Here is a 17,237-nt window from a genome sequence, read left to right on the forward strand (position 1 = left end):
CTGCTGGGAATGGCCCCAATGGGCCAGTGCCCCTGGGCATCTTGCAACCAGGTACTCTGGGCAAGGCTGGGGGAATCACCCAGGTGCAGTACATTCTGCCCACGCTGCCCCAGCAGCTTCAAGTGGCACCTGCCCCAGCACCACCCCCTGGGACCAAGGCCGCGGCCCCCAGTGGCCCTGCACCTACCACCAGCATTCGTTTTACTCTCCCGCCGGGCACCTCCACCAACGGCAAGGTCCTGGCCGCCACTGCACCCACCCCTGGCATCCCTATCCTGCAGTCTGTACCTTCTGCCCCACCCCCCAAAGGTGAGGCCTGGCTGGGTGGTACCAGGAGAGGGGCCACAGACCTGGAGCCTATTTTGCTCCCTTGTAACCTTTTCCTTTCTCGCCTTTTCCAGCCCAGTCAGTTTCTCCTGTGCAGGCTCCGCCTCCAGGTGGCTCAGCCCAGCTGCTACCTGGGAAGGTACTAGTGCCCCTGGCTGCCCCTAGCATGTCAGTGCGGGGTGGAGGGGCCGGCCAGCCACTGCCCCTGGTGAGCCCACCCTTCTCAGTACCTGTGCAAAATGGCGCCCAGCCGCCTAGCAAGGTAAGGACACCCTGGCTGGGGCCCCGCCTTTCTTCCCTCCCCAATCTACTGGGTGTGGGTCCCTGTATCCTTGTGTGGCCTTTCCTTGAATCTCGCTTCCTTTTCTCCCATTTGTCCCTCTGTGTCCGGCTCTGGAACTCTTGTCTTGTAACCTTCCTCGAGGTTTCTGGGGTTCTAGCTCTTGTCTATCTCGAGTCCTCGGATCTGCACAGTGTTCTTTCCTTGCCTCACTGCCATCTTCCCCGTGTTGTCCTGATCCTAAGTTCTGTGTTCCCTGCTTTAGAACCCCAACCTTATAGTCTTGGTCCTCCCCTGCCCCAGGTTGGGCCACAGCTCCCTCAGCCTGTGGGTGCTCTTGCCCACAGATCATCCAGCTGACTCCAGTGCCTGTGAGCACACCCAGTGGCCTGGTGCCACCCCTGAGCCCGGCTACGCTCCCTGGACCCACCTCACAGCCCCAGAAGGTCCTGCTGCCCTCCTCCACCAGGTAATTGCAGTGAACCCTCACCCAGTGACCAGGCCAGGGCCAGGGCCGGTGCAGTGGGCCAGCCAGCTCACTCCTCCTTTCCTTTCCCTGTGGCAGAATCACCTATGTGCAGTCAGCAGGTGGGCACGCGCTGCCCCTGGGCACCAGCCCTGCATCTAGCCAGGCTGGAGCAGTCACTTCGTACGGGCCCACGAGCTCCGTAGCTCTAGGCTTCACCTCGTTGGGGCCCAGTGGCCCCGCCTTCGTGCAGCCCCTGCTCTCAGGTGAGGGGCAGCCTGGCAGGCAGCACTGGGGACCCAGGGTGGGGCTGAGGCTGACTGGGTCCTGATGTCGAATCTTGCCTTTTTCTGTCTCCCTTTCAGCAGGCCAAGCCCCGTTGCTGGCACCCGGCCAGGTGGGCGTGTCGCCTGTGGCCAGTCCCCAGCTGCCTCCTGCCTGCGCAGCCCCTGGAGGTCCCGTCATAACAGCATTTTACCCTGGCAGCCCCGCACCCACTTCCTCAGCACCCCTGGTCCAGCCATCTCAGGCCCCTCCAAGCCTGGTCTACACTGTGGCTGCCAGTACCACCCCACCAGCTGCCACCATTCTGCCTAAAGGCCCACCAACCTCTGCCACTGCCAGCCCAGCCCCCACTAGCCCTTTTCCTAGTGCCACAGGTGGGTGTCAGACCAATCTGGGGCTGGGGACTCAGAGGTGGGCTTTCATCAGACTTGGCTCAGTAAATACTCTTTTTTCTTCCAGGAGGCTCTATGACTTACAGCTTAGTGGCTCCCAAAGCCCAGCGGCCTAGCCCAAAGGCACCCCAGAAAGTGAAGGCAGCCATTGCTAGCATTCCTGTGGGCTCTTTCGAGGCGGGTAGTGCCTCTGGGCGGCCTGGTCCTGCTGCCCGGCAGCCACCAGAGCCTGGCCCAGCCCGGGAGCCGACTGCCCCAGAGCCTGAACTTGAGGGGCAGCCCACACCAGCAGCACCCCCACCCCCTTCCGAGACTTGGACTCCCACAGCCCGGAGCAGCCCCCCACCACCCCTGCCTGCTGAAGACCGGGCCAGCACCAAGGGTCCTGAGACCATGGTAAGTGTCCAGCATGCCCTAGGGGCTCCCCCAGTGCTTGAATCTGCCCCTTAGCCCGCAGCCTTGCTGTTCTCTCCTCCTGCTCTTTCCTCTAGGCCCAGGTGTCCCTCAGGTGAAAGGGCTTCCTCTGTGCCTCCTGCCTCTGTGTTGTGTCCCCACCCATCTGAGGTCCACGTCCCGGCCTTCCCAAGGCTGTGTGACTGGCTTCCTTGGCTCTGTGTCAGGCTGGCTCAGCTTTCATCTGTTTCTGGCCTCTACCCCAGTGAGTCTGAGCTGGTGTTCTCCATCTCTCTGCTCATCCCCACCCCAGGCCAGCAAATTCCCCAGCTCATCCTCAGACTGGCGCGTCCCTGGGGTGGGCCTGGAGAGTCGTGGAGAACCTCCCACACCTCCCAGCCCGGCCCCGGCCCCAGCCCCAGCCCCTGGCGGCAGCAGCGGCAGCAGTGAGGGCAGCAGCGGGAGGGCGGCTGGGGACACTCCTGAGCGCAAGGAGGCTGCTGGTCCCGCCAAGAAGGTGAAGGTGCGGCCCCCGCCCCTGAAGAAGACCTTTGACTCTGTGGACAAGTGAGCATGGGCTGGGGCCCCTGCTGTAGGGTGCGGGGTTGGTGGGAGAGGGAGTGAGTACAGGCTGAGGCAGGGGAGCTGACCCTGCTGGCTCTCCAGCAGGGTCCTGTCGGAGGTGGACTTTGAAGAACGCTTTGCTGAGCTGCCCGAGTTTCGGCCTGAGGAGGTGCTGCCCTCGCCTACCCTCCAGTCTCTGGCCACCTCGCCCCGAGCTATCCTGGGTTCCTACCGCAAGAAGAGGAAGAACTCCACTGGTGGGCAAGCACTGGGCACCCAGCGTAGGTAGGGGGACAACCCCCTGACCACCCCCACTGACCCTGCTTCTGTTTGACCAGACCTGGACTCAGCACCTGAGGACCCCACCTCACCCAAGCGCAAGATGAGAAGACGCTCCAGCTGTAGCTCAGAGCCCAACACCCCCAAGAGTGCCAAGTGCGAGGGCGACATCTTCACCTTTGACCGTACAGGTGCAGGCGCTGTGGCGGGCAGAGCTGAGGAGCCTCAGGGCCTACAAGAGGAGTGGGTCTTGGGACGGTGGTTAATGAGAGAGAGAGGTAGGGTGGGTGTCACTGGGAGAAAGGACAGCAGGTCAAGGGTGTGTTCTGGAGCCTGGCAGGCCCCTAAGTCACCAACAGAACTTGGGCAGGTTCCGTCTTCAAACCCCCATGAGGTATAACTCAGGCCCAGGCTGCTGCTGTAGCCTTCCCATGTGCCCTGGGCCCCTGCACAGGCACAGAAGCCGAGGATGTGCTCGGGGAGCTGGAGTACGAGAAAGTGCCCTACTCATCACTGCGCCGCACCCTGGACCAGCGCCGGGCCCTGGTCATGCAGCTCTTCCAGGACCACGGCTTCTTCCCATCAGGTGCGTGCATCTTGGAGTCTTAAAGCGGTCACTCAGATGGGACCTGATGTCTCTCTTACCTTGCTCTCTCTGCCCACAGCCCAGGCCACGGCAGCCTTCCAGGCCCGCTATGCAGACATCTTCCCTTCCAAGGTTTGCCTACAGTTGAAGATCCGAGAGGTGCGCCAGAAGATCATGCAGGCAGCCACTCCCACAGAGCAGCCCCCTGGGGCCGAGGCCCCTCTCCCTGGACCACCCCCGCCTGGCACCACTGCTGCCCCTGCCCCCACTCCAAGCCCTGCTGGGGGCCCTGACCCCACCTCACCTGGCTCGGACTCTGGCATGACCCAGACTGCCCCCCCACTGCCTCCACCCCCTGAGCCAGGGTCTGGACAGCCTGGCTGGGAGGGGGCCCCTCAGTCCTCTCCCCAACCCCCAGGCCCCTCCACAGCTGCCACAGGCAGGGGAAGGGCATTTGGGAAGACCCCGGACCCACAGTATCCCCCTCAGGATGTGGACAGTATGCAGGTGGCAGGAAGGGGGGACAGGGCAGTTACCTCCTCCCCAGTAAAGCCATTTCGTCCTTTCCAGTGGGGCGGAATGTGGCCTGCTCTTGTATATACCCCTCCCCCACAGCTTCCTCCCTGTGCTGTGGGGCAGCTGAGGGGAGGCAGGGGTGAGGTCTCCCTCCGCCAGGCCCCTGTATGTACCTGGAGTGTCAGACCTTCAGAGCTTTTCACTTGTACTTTATGCAAACTGGCTCGTGTGAGGGCTGTAAGCTGGAGGGTAGTGCGGGCCTTAGGCCACAGGGAGCGCCTGTGGAGTAGGGGAGTTCATGCACCCCTTTTCCCCCAGAGGGGCTGGACTCAGGTTAGTTTGGGGTGGGGGCTCCTGCACTTTGCCACAGGCATGGGGAGGGTTCTCTCCCCACCCCCTCTACCCTCCCAACTTGGGTTGTACTTTCTAAGAAGGTGTTTCCCCCTACCCTTGCCTCCATCCCCAGAACAAAACATGTTGATCATGTGCAATATTTCTTACTGTGCCGAGAAGCAGCAATGACCGAGATTAAAGCTGTTTAACACACCCGCGTGTCTGTCTTCTCTCTGAGGGGTAGTGGTTGGACTGGCCCTGTTGCAGATGGCTACAGCATGGTACACTTTCCCGCGGGGGTGGGGGGCAGCTGTAGTCTTCTGACATCCTGTGGACATGGGGCTCAAGGGTCCCTGATTCACTGGACCTGGCAGCTGTTCTCCAGTTTGGACACCCTGGTGCTCAAGGAACACCTAGTTCACCTTTCTCAAGCCAGTTGACACATAGGCGCCCACAAGAGCAGCCCATCCTTACCCTGGAGTCATTGTTCCGGAAACAGGCAGAGAAGTTCCAGCCCTGGATGACACTGGGTGGGGAGGCAGGTCCACCAGAGAACTGGCTGTCCTCAGGGTGACCCCTGCTGCCCTCACGTGGCCTGGGCCAGCACTGCAGTCAGGTGAGGAAGAGCACTGTCAGCCTGGAACACAGCACCCCTCTGAGGCAACAGATACACAGGGAGGGACGACTAAGGATGGGAAGGTCAGGAAGCTGCACAAAGTGGCATCCGAGCTAGGGCTGGGTGCCAAAAGTTCCAGTTGGGAGCATAGGGAGATTGTGGGGATAGTGTGGGGGCAGATTTCGATGGCTGTGTCACTATGTTCCAGAATTCTTGCTTGACTTTGACCCCATGGGGTAATGCCAACAGACTGGTTTCACCTAATGTGTTTAAATTGGTGGTGCCTACCTGAAGCACACTGTTGTGACCATGGGAATTCACCTGACTGAGAACTAAAGTGCTTTGTTGGGTTAGTAATGCTGGCTTTGGGCAGAAATAAGCAGGACTGGGACCAGCAGTTAGCGTAATGGCTATGTCACTGGACTCCCATGCAGTCAACCGCGGTTTGAGTCCTGGACCTGGTGGCTTAAACTCACGCTGGGCCTGTGTGTGTGCATGCCCAAGATTCTGGAAGGAGAATGGAGAAGAGATTGAGGCATGGCCACCCCCTCTGGGGGGTGATTTCTCACTTTCTGTCTCTTTCTGGCGAGCGCATGCGCCCTAAAGTAAAAACCTCTCCAGAAAAAAAAAAAGAAAAAAAGGACCAAGCTGCAGGGCTGTAGTCACAGATCAGGGTGAGGCTCTGGTGTCGGTATCCAGAAGGGCTCAGCCATATAGCAGACAGTGAGACTGGAAGGAGAATTTAATGTGACAAAGCAGGGTGCTTAGGGTGTGGGCTCCGGTAGAGGGACACCTTGGCCCTGGTCTTGGGCCAGCAGGCGCAGAAGCAGGGAGTGCAGGGCCCGGCAGACAGGTGTGTAGCCCAGGCGGCTCAGATGCAGGTAATCGTACATGTCATGGTGGCTTTTGGTGCCGTCTCAATGCACCAAGCATCCAGGAAGTGGGCCCGTGGATGGCCCGCCAGCGCTGCCCGTACCAGCTCGTTCACCCGTCGGTTCTTCTCCCTAAGTGGATTGGGGTGCTGGCCTCTTGGAAGCAGGCCCTGAGGAGGAACACCAAGAGTCAGAGATGTCCCATCAGCATGTAGGTATTCTGTTCTCTGTGCCAACTGTCCTCCAGCCCCCATAGTGAAGTTCTCAGCTGTAAATATGTTATGGATGAGAAAATGTGGAAGGTGAAGGTAGTCCCTGATTCCATGTCCCAGCTGACCTGGGTGCCAGCCTCTTTCCAACTATTATTCACAACAGTGTTGATAGGATTGGGCAGTGGCACGATGGTGACAGGACTAGATTTCCATATGGGAGGTCCTGGGTTTGCATCCCAGGACCACCTCGAGCACGCTGGGCACATGCATACATTTTCATTTAAAAAATGAAAAGCAGGGGCCAGCAGGTGGCACAGCGGTTAAGGCAGAGCACTCCCACATGGCTGATCAGTTCTTTGAGTCCCAGGCCCAATGCTTGAATATCACGCCACGTAAGTGTGTTCATGCCCAAAATCCCAACTGGAAAAATGGAGTACGGGATAGTGGTGTGGCTCATCACCCCAGGAGATGATTTCTCAGTCTCCTTCTCTCGCTCTCCCTGCTCTGACTCCACCATGAGTGCACACGCCCTATGGCAAAAAAAACTTAAGAAAAAGAAAAAAGAAAAACAAGGGCCAGAGGTGGCGTGGTGCTTTAGGCACTGGATCCCACATAGCTGATGGCATGGTTGGAGTCCCAGACCCCAGAGGCTTGAAAAAAACACTGGGTTGCATGCCCAAGATCCCAGGAGGAGGATGGAGGAGAAGAGATTACAGCATGGCCATACCCCCAGGGGGTGATTTCTCACTTTCCCTCTCACTGTCTCTGTCTCTTTGGTGAGCACATGCACCCTAAGGCAAAAATCTCTTAAAAAGGAAAGAAAGAAAGAGAAAGAAAGAAAGAAAGAAAGAAAGAAAGAAAGAAAGAAAGAAAGAAAGAAAGAAAGAAAGAAAGAAAAAAACACTGGGTGCATGTGCGTGTGTGCACAAAATTCAGAGAGGAAAATGGAAGAGAAGGGATTGTGGTATGGCTATTTCCCCTATGGAGTGATTTCTTTCTGATTCTCTGGCTAGTGCACGTGCCCTATGGCAATTTTTTTTTTTGGGGGGGGAGAAGTTTTTGCTATAAAACACGTGTGCTTGCCAGAGAGAGAGAGAAATCACCCCCCCAGGAGGGACGGCCATGCTGCAATCTTTTCTCCTCCATTCTCCTCTTGGGATCTTAGGCACACATGCACATGCACCCAGTGTGAGTTTAAGCCACCAGGACCGGGACTTGAACCACAGTCGGCTACATGGGAGTCCAGCGACAGCCATAATGCCAACTGTTGGTTCCAGCAAATTTTCTTTTTTTGAGAGAGAGAGATTTTTTGCTACAGGGCACATGAGTTTGCCAGAGAAAGACAAAGAGAGAATGAGAAAAATCACCCCTGCAGGAGGATGGCCATGCCACGATCCTTTTTCCTCCTGGGATTTTGGGCATGCATGCACACACAAGCACCAGGGGTGAGTTTCAAGCCTCTAGATCTGGGACTCAAACCACCGTTGGCCACGTGGGAGTCCAGTACCTTAACCACTATGCCACTTCCTGGCCTCTCTTATGGCAAACATTTTAAAAAAGGAAAAAGAAAAAAATGTCCATGGCAAGGAGTCAATCCCCTTTCAGAGGCGAAAATACCCCAGTTAGATGTAACAGAACCTAGATTCCACCAAAGAATAACCAACAACTTTCAGATGTTCCAGGATTTTTTAGTTTTTCGGTACCCGTAGGCTCTCCAGCAATCCTTTGGGCAAAGGGGGCTAATCGGTCCCTGAACACACCCTCAACCACAGCTGTTCCGATGGGCACTGCAAGCCTCAACCTGAGATGCTGCCCATTCTCTGGGTGAGATTCTTGCCACTATTCTGTGCCTAGCTGTCCAGAACTGTGCCAGCTTCAGTGACATCTGAGGGGGTCCCGGACCACTGCCACACTTCCACCCTTCTCAGCCTCTTACCAGCACCACTACCCGGGCTTGAGGTTGCCGCTGGTTCACCAGGTGCACAATGGCCTTGATGCCGCCAGCCACCTGCTCTGCCGTGTGCCCATGGTTGTTGGTGCCCACCCAGACCACCACAATCTGCGGAAAGAGGAGCATGAAGCAGCAGTGAGGGGGCAGGCGACGGTGCTCTAGCTCCCCACTTGGGCCCTACTCACCTTGGGCCGGATGTGTTCCAGCTCCCCATTCTCTAGCCGCCACAGTACATGCTGTGTGTTGTCACCACCAATGCCAAAATTAAGTGCGTGTAGAGGGGAGAAGAGCTCCCGCCAGATCTGTGGGCAAGAAGACATGGGCACGGGAGCACCATCAGAATGGACCTCCACCCTCTGTCCAGGTGTTAACTGAGTGCCATTACAGAAGAGCCTTGCTTGGTGGAGGTAGTCCTGATAAACCTCGCCTTGACAAAATCCTAGGAAGGATCAAGCCTCACTTAGTGAAAACTTACTGGTGTCTCACTTTAAACCAAGCTCATCAAGACTTGTTTGATGGAAACCCAGTCTGCTGGAACCATGTACTGAACCTGTAACGTTGCTGTTGAACCTTATTTTGAAGAAAGAAATTACAGTGAACTTGGCTTAGTGGAAAGATATTAGGATCGAGGTCCCTCTGTGGAGCGTCATTACACCTGCCCTATACTTTGTGTAAAACCACAGCTCTGGGGACCAGTAGTTAGTGTAATGGTTATGTCACTGAACTCCCATGGAGTCGACCGCGGTTTGAGTCCTGGACCCAGTGGCTTAAACTCACGCCAGGCGCATGTGTGTGCGTGCCCAAGATCCTGAGAGGAGAATGGAAGAGAAGGGACTGTAGCGTAGCCATCCCCCCTGGGGGGTGATTCCTCGCTTCCTCTCTCTCTGTCGCTCTCTGTCTCTCTGGTGAATGCATGCGCCCTGTAGCAAAAATCTCTCCAAAAAACAAACGAACAAACAGATTACAACTCTGTGCAAACCCAACAGGGTCCTGCACCACTTGAAGCAAACAACCAAGAGCCTCACCTTCAGCAATCTTAGAGGAAAGCCTCACTTTAAGTCTTGGTATACACAAACCTAATAAAGTCAGGGCATGATTCTATCCTCACTAGAATTCGGAGCGCTCTGGTACCCCATATCCTGCCTAGCCTGGGTTCTGGCCCAGCAGTGTCAGTGAGAACACAGCACGGAGTAGGACGAGAAGAGGCTCACCTCACACTGGTGCATTAGTTGGACCAAGGAGTCTCCGATAAAGACGACTTCGGGTTCTTTAATGGAAGAGAAGGGACTGTAGCGTAGCCATCCCCCCTGGGGGGTGATTCCTCGCTTCCTCTCTCTCTGTCGCTCTCTGTCTCTCTGGTGAATGCATGCGCCCTGTAGCAAAAATCTCTCCAAAAAACAAACGAACAAACAGATTACAACTCTGTGCAAACCCAACAGGGTCCTGCACCACTTGAAGCAAACAACCAAGAGCCTCACCTTCAGCAATCTTAGAGGAAAGCCTCACTTTAAGTCTTGGTATACACAAACCTAATAAAGTCAGGGCATGATTCTATCCTCACTAGAATTCGGAGCGCTCTGGTACCCCATATCCTGCCTAGCCTGGGTTCTGGCCCAGCAGTGTCAGTGAGAACACAGCACGGAGTAGGACGAGAAGAGGCTCACCTCACACTGGTGCATTAGTTGGACCAAGGAGTCTCCGATAAAGACGACTTCGGGTTCTTTATCTTTGCTGTCTGCCACAAAACGATGGTGCTGCGGGACGCACGAGGGGGAGTCAATGGCACGCACGCTCCGGGGGTCCGCCCCGCCCAGCTTCCGAATCAGTCCTTTTCGAGTCCCACCCCCCCAACATACACACCCAACCCGAGTATCGAAGGCAGCATTGCTCACCAGGGACATCCAGCGCCCGTCGCCCTGCACGTCCTGCACCGGCGTGGGCTTGCTAGCTGGGTTCTCCTCGGCGCTCATCCTTAGCGCGGGGCTCCTGCAAGACAAGCGAGCGAGGTCCGCCAGGGAAAGCTCCCCCGAGGTGGCTCCGCCACGCCCACTCCTACCCCTCCAGACAATGGACAGTCCCGACGCTCGCACTCGGGCGGAGGGCGGAGGGCGGAGGACGAAGGCCGGTCCGGGGCGCCGCCTCCTCCGCAGGGGCGGAAACCTACACTTCGGAGGGAGGTGGCTTTGGGAACCCTCGCTTCCCCCACGGCGGCCGCGCAGTGGACTCGTCCGGCGCTTCCCGCCCGGGCCACTCCGGGCAGCGGCCAACTCGCCCGGGTACTGGGGGCGGGGAGGCGAGACCATCGACACCCGGGGCGGGGAGGGGGGAGAAACCACCCACTGGCGTCACGGGGAGGAACGAGCTACCTGAAAAGCCGAGAGCGAACGGGAAAATCCTAGCGCTCTGCCTTAGGGAGAGAAGCCATTTGCAGAACAGCGAGGAAGGTGCGGAAGGGACCACCTACTTTGGGGGGTGTGCCCCATTCACGTGGTGGGGGAAGGGAGCGAGTGGACGAGCCCATTCTTGCCTCCGTGAAGGGGGTGTTTTGTACGCACCTGGCTAGGCAGGGACGCTCCCATTTTCCACTGATGTGGAAGACAGAAAAGGAAGAAGGCGCAAGGTGAAAATGAGAGGCTCGGTGCTAAGGAGACATTCTAAGATAACACCAAGATGGGCTTTAGTGGGCCCATCCTCTTGTGGGCTTCTACTTAGAACACTAGCTTTTGTGTGTCCTAAAATCTAAACGACAGAGCTACATTTATCACTGTAGGGAGAGAGGAAATTAGAGACACCTGAAGGGCGCAAGTTCAGCCTGGTGCCTCTCTGGCGGATCACCTTGCAGATCTGTGGCCTCTCCTCCCCTCTCCAAACCCACTGGCCACGACAACTTCAACTGGGTGTGTCTGGGCTCTGAAACCCACACCTGCAACCCAGGCCACCCTTCTCTGCCCCAAATTAATCTCAGACCTCCTATGTCTGTTTATAGCTCCCTGTTCTCATGGTCAAGTGGGGTTGTCCTTCCCCTGTAAATGTCCTCGTCCTTTTCCTGTAGCCCTACTCACAGGTTGGACTTTCCCATTTATTTATTCCTTCTAGGTAGAGTGATGGTGAGACAGAGGTGGGTCTTCTTGACTGAGTTTATGTTCGACCTCAGTCTACATCCCTAGGATGGGGTCTGGCTCGTAGTGGCTGCTCAACAAGTACTTGCTAAAGGAGTATTACATGAGTGAGTCAGAATCTGGCTTTAGCCTACTACGTTGAGGGAGACAGATCCAGACACAGCTGTTTTGGGTCAAAGCTGTGACTGGGGAAGGCACAGGGAATCTCTACAGAGTAAGAAGAGGACTCTGAAAGCTGGAGGTTTCCTAGAAATAGTATCTGAGCTGCGTTTGAAAGATAGGGAAGATAAGGGGCCAGAAAGTGGGATGATAGTGTGGACCGAAGTCTGACTACTTTTCCTATTTTTCCAAAATCTTTTCAAAAGGGACTGGGGAAGTCATGTCCACAAACATTAATAGACCATTTATTCTCCATGAACAGGATTCTCCCTGCATCCTGTCCCTGGCATAGTATCTTTGAGATGTATATTCCAACCGATTACAGTATATTCTTGTGCTTATCTCTTCCCAAGACACAGAACTTCCCTTTTCCTTGAGATGTAGATTAAGCCTTTCTTTAACTAAGACATAGATCTTCCCTTCCAATCACCAACCTAAGAATTGTGGAACCCACCTATAACCTACAAGCCCCTGCTTCCACATGTCCCGCCTTTTTGGGCCAGACCAATGGAAAAATCTCTTCACTAAATTTTGTCTGTCAATCCCCAAAAAAACGAATAAAAGGAACCCCTCTATGTGATCACCCTGAGAAACACATGTATGCCTCTTCTCTGGGCCTAGGTCACTCATATTTGGCTTGGAAATAAACCACATTAATTATTATTAATTTTTACAGTTGGTTATTTTTCTATCGACAGTAGTTAGGGTGCCAGACTCCCACATGGCCAACCATGGTTTGAGTCCTAGACCTGGTGACTTGAAAAATCATGCTGGGTGCGAGTGCATGTGTGCCCAAAATCCCAGGAGGAGAATGGAGAAGAAAGGAGTATGGTGTGGCCACCCCCACTCCCAGGTTCTCACCTTCCCTCTCGCTGTCTCTCACTGGTGGGCACATGTGCCCTGTGGCAGAAACTTTAAAAAAATAATAAAAAGAGTGAAGATTGGGCAAGTAGAAAGAAAACACATAAAAGTAATGTAATTTGTTTTAGGACATGGAAAATACCTTGGCATTGCTAGATTTTAAACTCTGAGAAGGGACCAGCAGTTAGAATTCCCATGTAATTAACCGTGGTTCGAGCTCCAGACCTGGTTACTTAAACTCACCCTGGGCTTGTGTGCGTGTGTGCCCAAGATCCCAAGAGGAGAATGGAGGAAAAAGGATTGCGGCGTGGCCATTTCCCCTTGAGGGGGCAATTTGTTGCTTTCTGTCTCTCAGTCGTGCTCTTTCTGGTGAGCACATGCGTCCTATAGCAAAAACCTCTAAAAAAAAAAAAAAATCTGAGAAGGAGAAGGGCAGTTCCTGAGCAAATCTTAGTGAGAAACGAAGCTTCCAGGCATTCATTTATTCACCTGGCACTATCTCAAGTTAGATGCATTAGTTCATTTTGTCATAATAGCAACTATTACCAGTTCCATTTTTTAAAAAATTCCTAGGGGGGCCAGCAAGTGGCATGGTGGTTAAGGGCGCTGGACTCCCACATGGCCAACCGTGGTTCCAGTCTCGGACCTGGTGGCTGACTTTCTCACTTTCCTTCTCTCTCTCGCCGTGTCCCTCTCTGGTCAAATAAAAATAAACGAATACATAAATAAAGTTAAATAAAACAATTCTTAAAAAAAAAAAAAATTCCTAGGTCAACAGGTGACATGGAGGTTAAGGCGGCTGGGTCTCACATGGCCAACTGCTCGATTTGAGTCCCAGACCCAGCAGCTTGAAAGCACGTGGGGTGTGCATGCGTGCATGCCCAAAATCCCAAGAGGAGAATGGAGCAGAAGGGACTGTGGGGGTGGCCATTTCCCCTGGGAGGATGATCTCTCACTTTCCCTCTGTCTCTCTCTGAGGTGTGCACACACCCTATAGCAAACTAAACAAACAAACAAAACCCTAATAGAGCAGGTAAGCGAGAGCGAGAGCGAGAGCGAGAAAGGCACTCTCCACAGGGCTGGGTTATGCTGCCAGCTCCTCCATCCTCCAGACCACCAGGATCTGAGCATATGCCCGGCATGTTTTCAGGCCGATTGGGCAGGCAATTGACATGTGGCTTCTAGCTCTGTGATCTGGCATGCAACAGATTTCATCACAAGAGGCTGGGCCCCCAACCTCATTAAAAAAAATTTCTAATTGCTTCCATTTTTCCATCCTGTTGGGATTTGGGGCGCTCATGCACATTCACCCTGCATGTTTTTCTAGCCTCTGGGGCCGGGATTTGAACTGCAGTTGGCCGTATGGAATCTGGCTCTCTTAAGCACTAAGCTACAGGCCAGACTCCAGCTGGATTTTATAGATTAGGAAATAGGCTCTGAGGGATTACCTTCCCAAGGTCACACATCTCAAATGTGCTATTTTGGGCATTTGGACCAGGGTAGTCTAACCCCAGGGCCTAATTCTGAATCTCTGATTCTCTATAGAGATGAAGTCTGGGACTGTCTGGGGACTGGCTGGGTGTGTGCAGACTACCCTGATCCTTCTCGTCCCTCAAGCCTCACCTTGACTTTCTGAAAAAAATTGCCCACAGCTGATTTATGCCACCACGACTCAATTTGATTCCCAAGCCAATCAGCATTCAGAAAGGGGGCGGGCCTAGTGGACCTCATAGCCAATTGGTTGATGGGAGGTGCAAAGGCCCAGAGAGAGAGGTCTCCAAAACGTTCCCGGCTGAGGGGCGGGGCTGTAGCCGCCAGTCTGGGCTCCGGAACCTCGTGTCTTTCTCAGGGGCCGGAAGTCAAAGGGCAAGGACGGGGCACACGCATGCGTGCGGCGTGTCTGAGGCCCAGAAGAGCGCCACAGTGCGTCGAGAGCTGGGGTCTCTGCGGAAGAGAAGCCATTGCTCCCCAGAGCCACGTGGTGTAGGAGGGGGTGTTCGTTAGGGCAGAAGAGGGTGAGGTGGCCCTCCCCACCACTTGCGTACCCAGCCCCTTCACTCTGCGCCCCTGCCTTACCCCAACTGCCCACCCTGCCTCGTCTCCTGCCCAAAGCGTCCCCTCGTGGCGAGGCCAAGTTCCCCATAGCTCCTCTTGTGGTTTTCTCCCACTCTCCAGCTTCTCTTGCGGTTCTCTCCCTGCCCTGCTTCACTTTCTCTACAATCTCTCGTCACTTTCTGCATTCTCCTGTACCTCCTGGGCCCCTGGAGTCCCCCAAATCTCTCCAACCTCATGCTCCCTCCTCTTTTCTTCCATCTTTTTTGTCTTGTTTAAAGAGATTTTTGCTATAGGGCACGTGAGCTAGTGGAAAGACAGAGAGAAAGTGAAAAACCAGTCCCCGGTGAGGCGGACGGCCACACTGCAATCCCTTCTCTTCCATTCTCCTCTCAGGATCTTGGGCACACACGCACACATATACATGCCTGGTATGAGTTTTAAATCGCCAGGTCTGGGACTTGAACTGCAGTCAACTACATGAGAGTCCAGTGACATAGCCATTATACCACCTGCTCTCCCTTTCTTCCATCAATTTTAACTATATCCTCATATCCCTTTTCCTAATAACCCCTTTGTCTATTTTGTGATGTTTCTTCCCATTAACCATGAGTACCTTGAACTTACCCCATCCCCATGACTCCTTCCCTGACTAAGCCTTTTCTGATCGCCCTTTGCTCACTTTCTCTTATCTTTCTAAATAGTATTTCCATCTCACCTCAGGTCAACTCTTCTCACTACTCTGCCGTTCATCTTGACATATCTGTGGCCTGATGATCATCCTCTCTTTAACTTCCAGCACACTATGGACCCCCGGGGACCAACCCTCCGTCCTTTCCAGTGGCCTGAGAAACCTGGTCGGGTCCGCCGTCGGAAGACCAGACGGGAGAGGAATGAGGCCCTGTTGGGCAGCCGCCGGCCACTGGTCGGTCAGGATCCTCCTGTGTCCAGTCGGGATCTGCCTGTGGCCCCTCAGGATCCTGTGGTTCCTACAGCTCCCAAGCTTGTGGTCATAACCCAGGGCCGGCTGAGCCAAAAGCACCGGGGTCTCTTTAACCATGAGGTTAAATCCCTGGATGTGGCACGGCTGCTTAGCAGTGAGTCCCTGGAGCCGGGCATCCTCCAGCTTCCCACCAAGCCTTCCCCAAGCCCAGGTGGGGCCCAAGTACCAGCCTCACAATCAAGGGGCAAGGAGAATCAGATGCCTGGAGGCTCAAGCCTGGGTCCATCTAGTTCCCCAGAGTTACCTGACTTGGTCCAGCTGCTGGGAGAGCTACAGTGCCAGCTGCTTCTGCCACAGGCCTTCCCCAGGAGGAACCTGGTGCAAGAAGCCAGGGACACCATCGTGGGTACCTTACAGGCCTGCCATGGCTGTGTGCCTGACCTTGCCCTAGTGCTCCGGGGCTGTCAGCTGCCCTTGCCAGGTGAGCTCACCTCCTGCCCCCTACACCCCCACCCTTTGTTTCCTCTAGCTCAGCTGTCCCCATGCTTCTTTCCTCTGTGCCAGGGACCAAGCCTGGGGACCTTGCAAGAAGAAGGTCAGCACCTTCCTGGATCAATACCACTGAGCAGGCTCCAGGAGAGGGGAGGCAGCGGAGGCAACAGGGGACAAAGGAGTTCACTTTTGCCATATCTCACACCTCCAGTGCTCCCACTACACACAGGGTGAACCTGGCACCACCAAGAGGTCCTCGGCCACCCCTCTTGCCCTCACTGCCTTCGCCATCTGGGGCATTGGGTCCCCCAACAGCCTTTGATCTGCTGAAAAGCATCTGGCTTGTAGCCACACCACCCCCTCCCCAGCCCTGGGAGGTCAGTCCACCTCAGCCTCTGCCTCAACCACCATCACCCTTGCTGCCCCGAACCGCAGCCCTGGACTGGAGCCCCAGCCCCCCTGCCCCACTGCCCAGCCTCTCCTGGGTGGTGGCCCAGAGCAGTCCAGAAGCTTGGTCCTTTCCACCCATGAGACTATACTGAGGAGGCTGGGGCTGGGAGCAGGTACTCCCAGTCTTTTCAATAAAGTGCCATTTTCATGGTCTTGATTTTCAGTGAGTGGATGAGCCAAGAGAGCAGCTCTCCTTAGCTCTGAATTGTAGGTCCAAGATGGAAGGAAAGGTACTGTCACTAGTCACCTTCCCCAGTCCTGAGGAGCCTCAGTCACTCTTAACACACATACTCTCTGTGGCCAACTGTGTGCCTGACTCTGAGCTCTGGTGAGGCCAGGACCCAGAAGGAGTGAGACCAAGGCCTGTTCCCATGAGCCCCCTATTCCAGTGGGGGGCAGACACAGTCTCAGCTACTGTGGCTGTGTCTGGGGGAGAGAGGCGCAGGGGCTGGGAGAGTCCCAGGGAGTGTGACTGTTCCAGTGATGAGGGAAGCCTGCACAGAGGAGTTGACTCAGACCCTGTCTTTGTCAAGGTTGGTAGAAACTTGCTAGTTGAGAAAAAGGATATTTCAGGCAAGGGGAATAATGTGTGCAAGGTCTGGAGAAGGGCAAATAGAGGATATGGGACCTTTTTCTCTCTCTTTTAAGAAAAATTGCTGGGGCCAGCAAGTGGCGTGGTGGTTAAAGTGCTGGACTCCCACATGGCTGATTGGTTTGAGTTCCAGATCTTGTGGCTTGCTTCCTCACTTTCCCTTTCTGTCTCTTGTCAAATTAAAAAAATAATGGGAGGGACAAGCAGTTAGCGTAATGGCTATGTCTCTGAACTCCCACGTAGTCGACCGCGGTTCGAGTCCCAGACCCAGTGGCTTAAACTCACACCGAGCGCGTGTGCGTGCGTGCCCAAGATCCCGAGAGGAGAATGGAGAAGGGATTGCGGTGTGGCCATCCCCCCTGGGGGGTGATTTCTCACTTTCCATCTCTCTTGTCTCTCTCTCTCTGGTGAGTGCGCGCACCCTATAGCAAAAACCTCTTCAGCCCCACTTAATATATACCGAGTGTCTGCACTCTAAAAAAGAAAAATTATATATA

The 17,237-nt window shown here is 54.9% G+C and overlaps 3 protein-coding genes across 3 annotated transcripts in view; 2 read left to right on the forward strand and 1 right to left on the reverse strand.

Moving 5' to 3' along the window:
* Positions 1-4,634, forward strand: part of CIC (capicua transcriptional repressor) — a 27,613-nt gene extending 22,979 nt beyond the window's left edge. Inside the window, 11 exon segments of the mRNA XM_014582822.2 lie at positions 1-309; positions 402-589; positions 955-1,076; positions 1,173-1,339; positions 1,442-1,732; positions 1,818-2,146; positions 2,457-2,710; positions 2,813-2,964; positions 3,046-3,177; positions 3,441-3,572; positions 3,652-4,634. The exon segment at positions 1-309 is cut by the window's left edge and continues 151 nt beyond it. Coding sequence (XP_014438308.1) covers positions 1-309; positions 402-589; positions 955-1,076; positions 1,173-1,339; positions 1,442-1,732; positions 1,818-2,146; positions 2,457-2,710; positions 2,813-2,964; positions 3,046-3,177; positions 3,441-3,572; positions 3,652-4,610 — 3,035 coding nt within the window. The 3' untranslated portion in view covers positions 4,611-4,634.
* A 1,127-nt stretch (positions 4,635-5,761) lies between these two features.
* PAFAH1B3 (platelet activating factor acetylhydrolase 1b catalytic subunit 3) lies at positions 5,762-10,537 on the reverse strand. The gene is given in 7 exon segments (XM_014582697.2): positions 5,762-5,965; positions 5,968-6,079; positions 8,058-8,180; positions 8,258-8,374; positions 9,737-9,826; positions 9,965-10,058; positions 10,439-10,537. Coding segments are annotated over 6 exon segments (684 nt in total). The 5' UTR covers positions 10,043-10,058; positions 10,439-10,537; the 3' UTR covers positions 5,762-5,801.
* A 4,530-nt stretch (positions 10,538-15,067) lies between these two features.
* On the forward strand, positions 15,068-16,240 carry PRR19 (proline rich 19). The gene is made up of 2 exons (XM_027767227.1): positions 15,068-15,687; positions 15,771-16,240. The coding sequence occupies exons 1-2, from the start codon at positions 15,069-15,071 to the stop codon at positions 16,238-16,240; spliced, it is 1,089 nt and encodes a 362-aa protein (XP_027623028.1). The 5' UTR covers position 15,068.
* The last annotated feature ends 997 nt before the right edge of the window (positions 16,241-17,237 follow it).

Source organism: Tupaia chinensis, unplaced genomic scaffold, assembly GCF_000334495.1.
Source record: "Tupaia chinensis unplaced genomic scaffold, TupChi_1.0 Scaffold000067_1, whole genome shotgun sequence".
Taxonomy (NCBI): domain Eukaryota; kingdom Metazoa; phylum Chordata; class Mammalia; order Scandentia; family Tupaiidae; genus Tupaia; species Tupaia belangeri.

Bases quoted from the DNA above. Each gene is read 5' to 3' on its own strand.
- PRR19 (XM_027767227.1), top strand. From the start codon at position 15,069: ATGGACCCCCGGGGACCAACCCTCCGTCCTTTCCAGTGGCCTGAGAAA. The intron at 15,688-15,770 runs GTGAGCTCACCT...CCTCTGTGCCAG, and splicing joins CTGTCAGCTGCCCTTGCCAG to GGACCAAGCCTGGGGACCTT.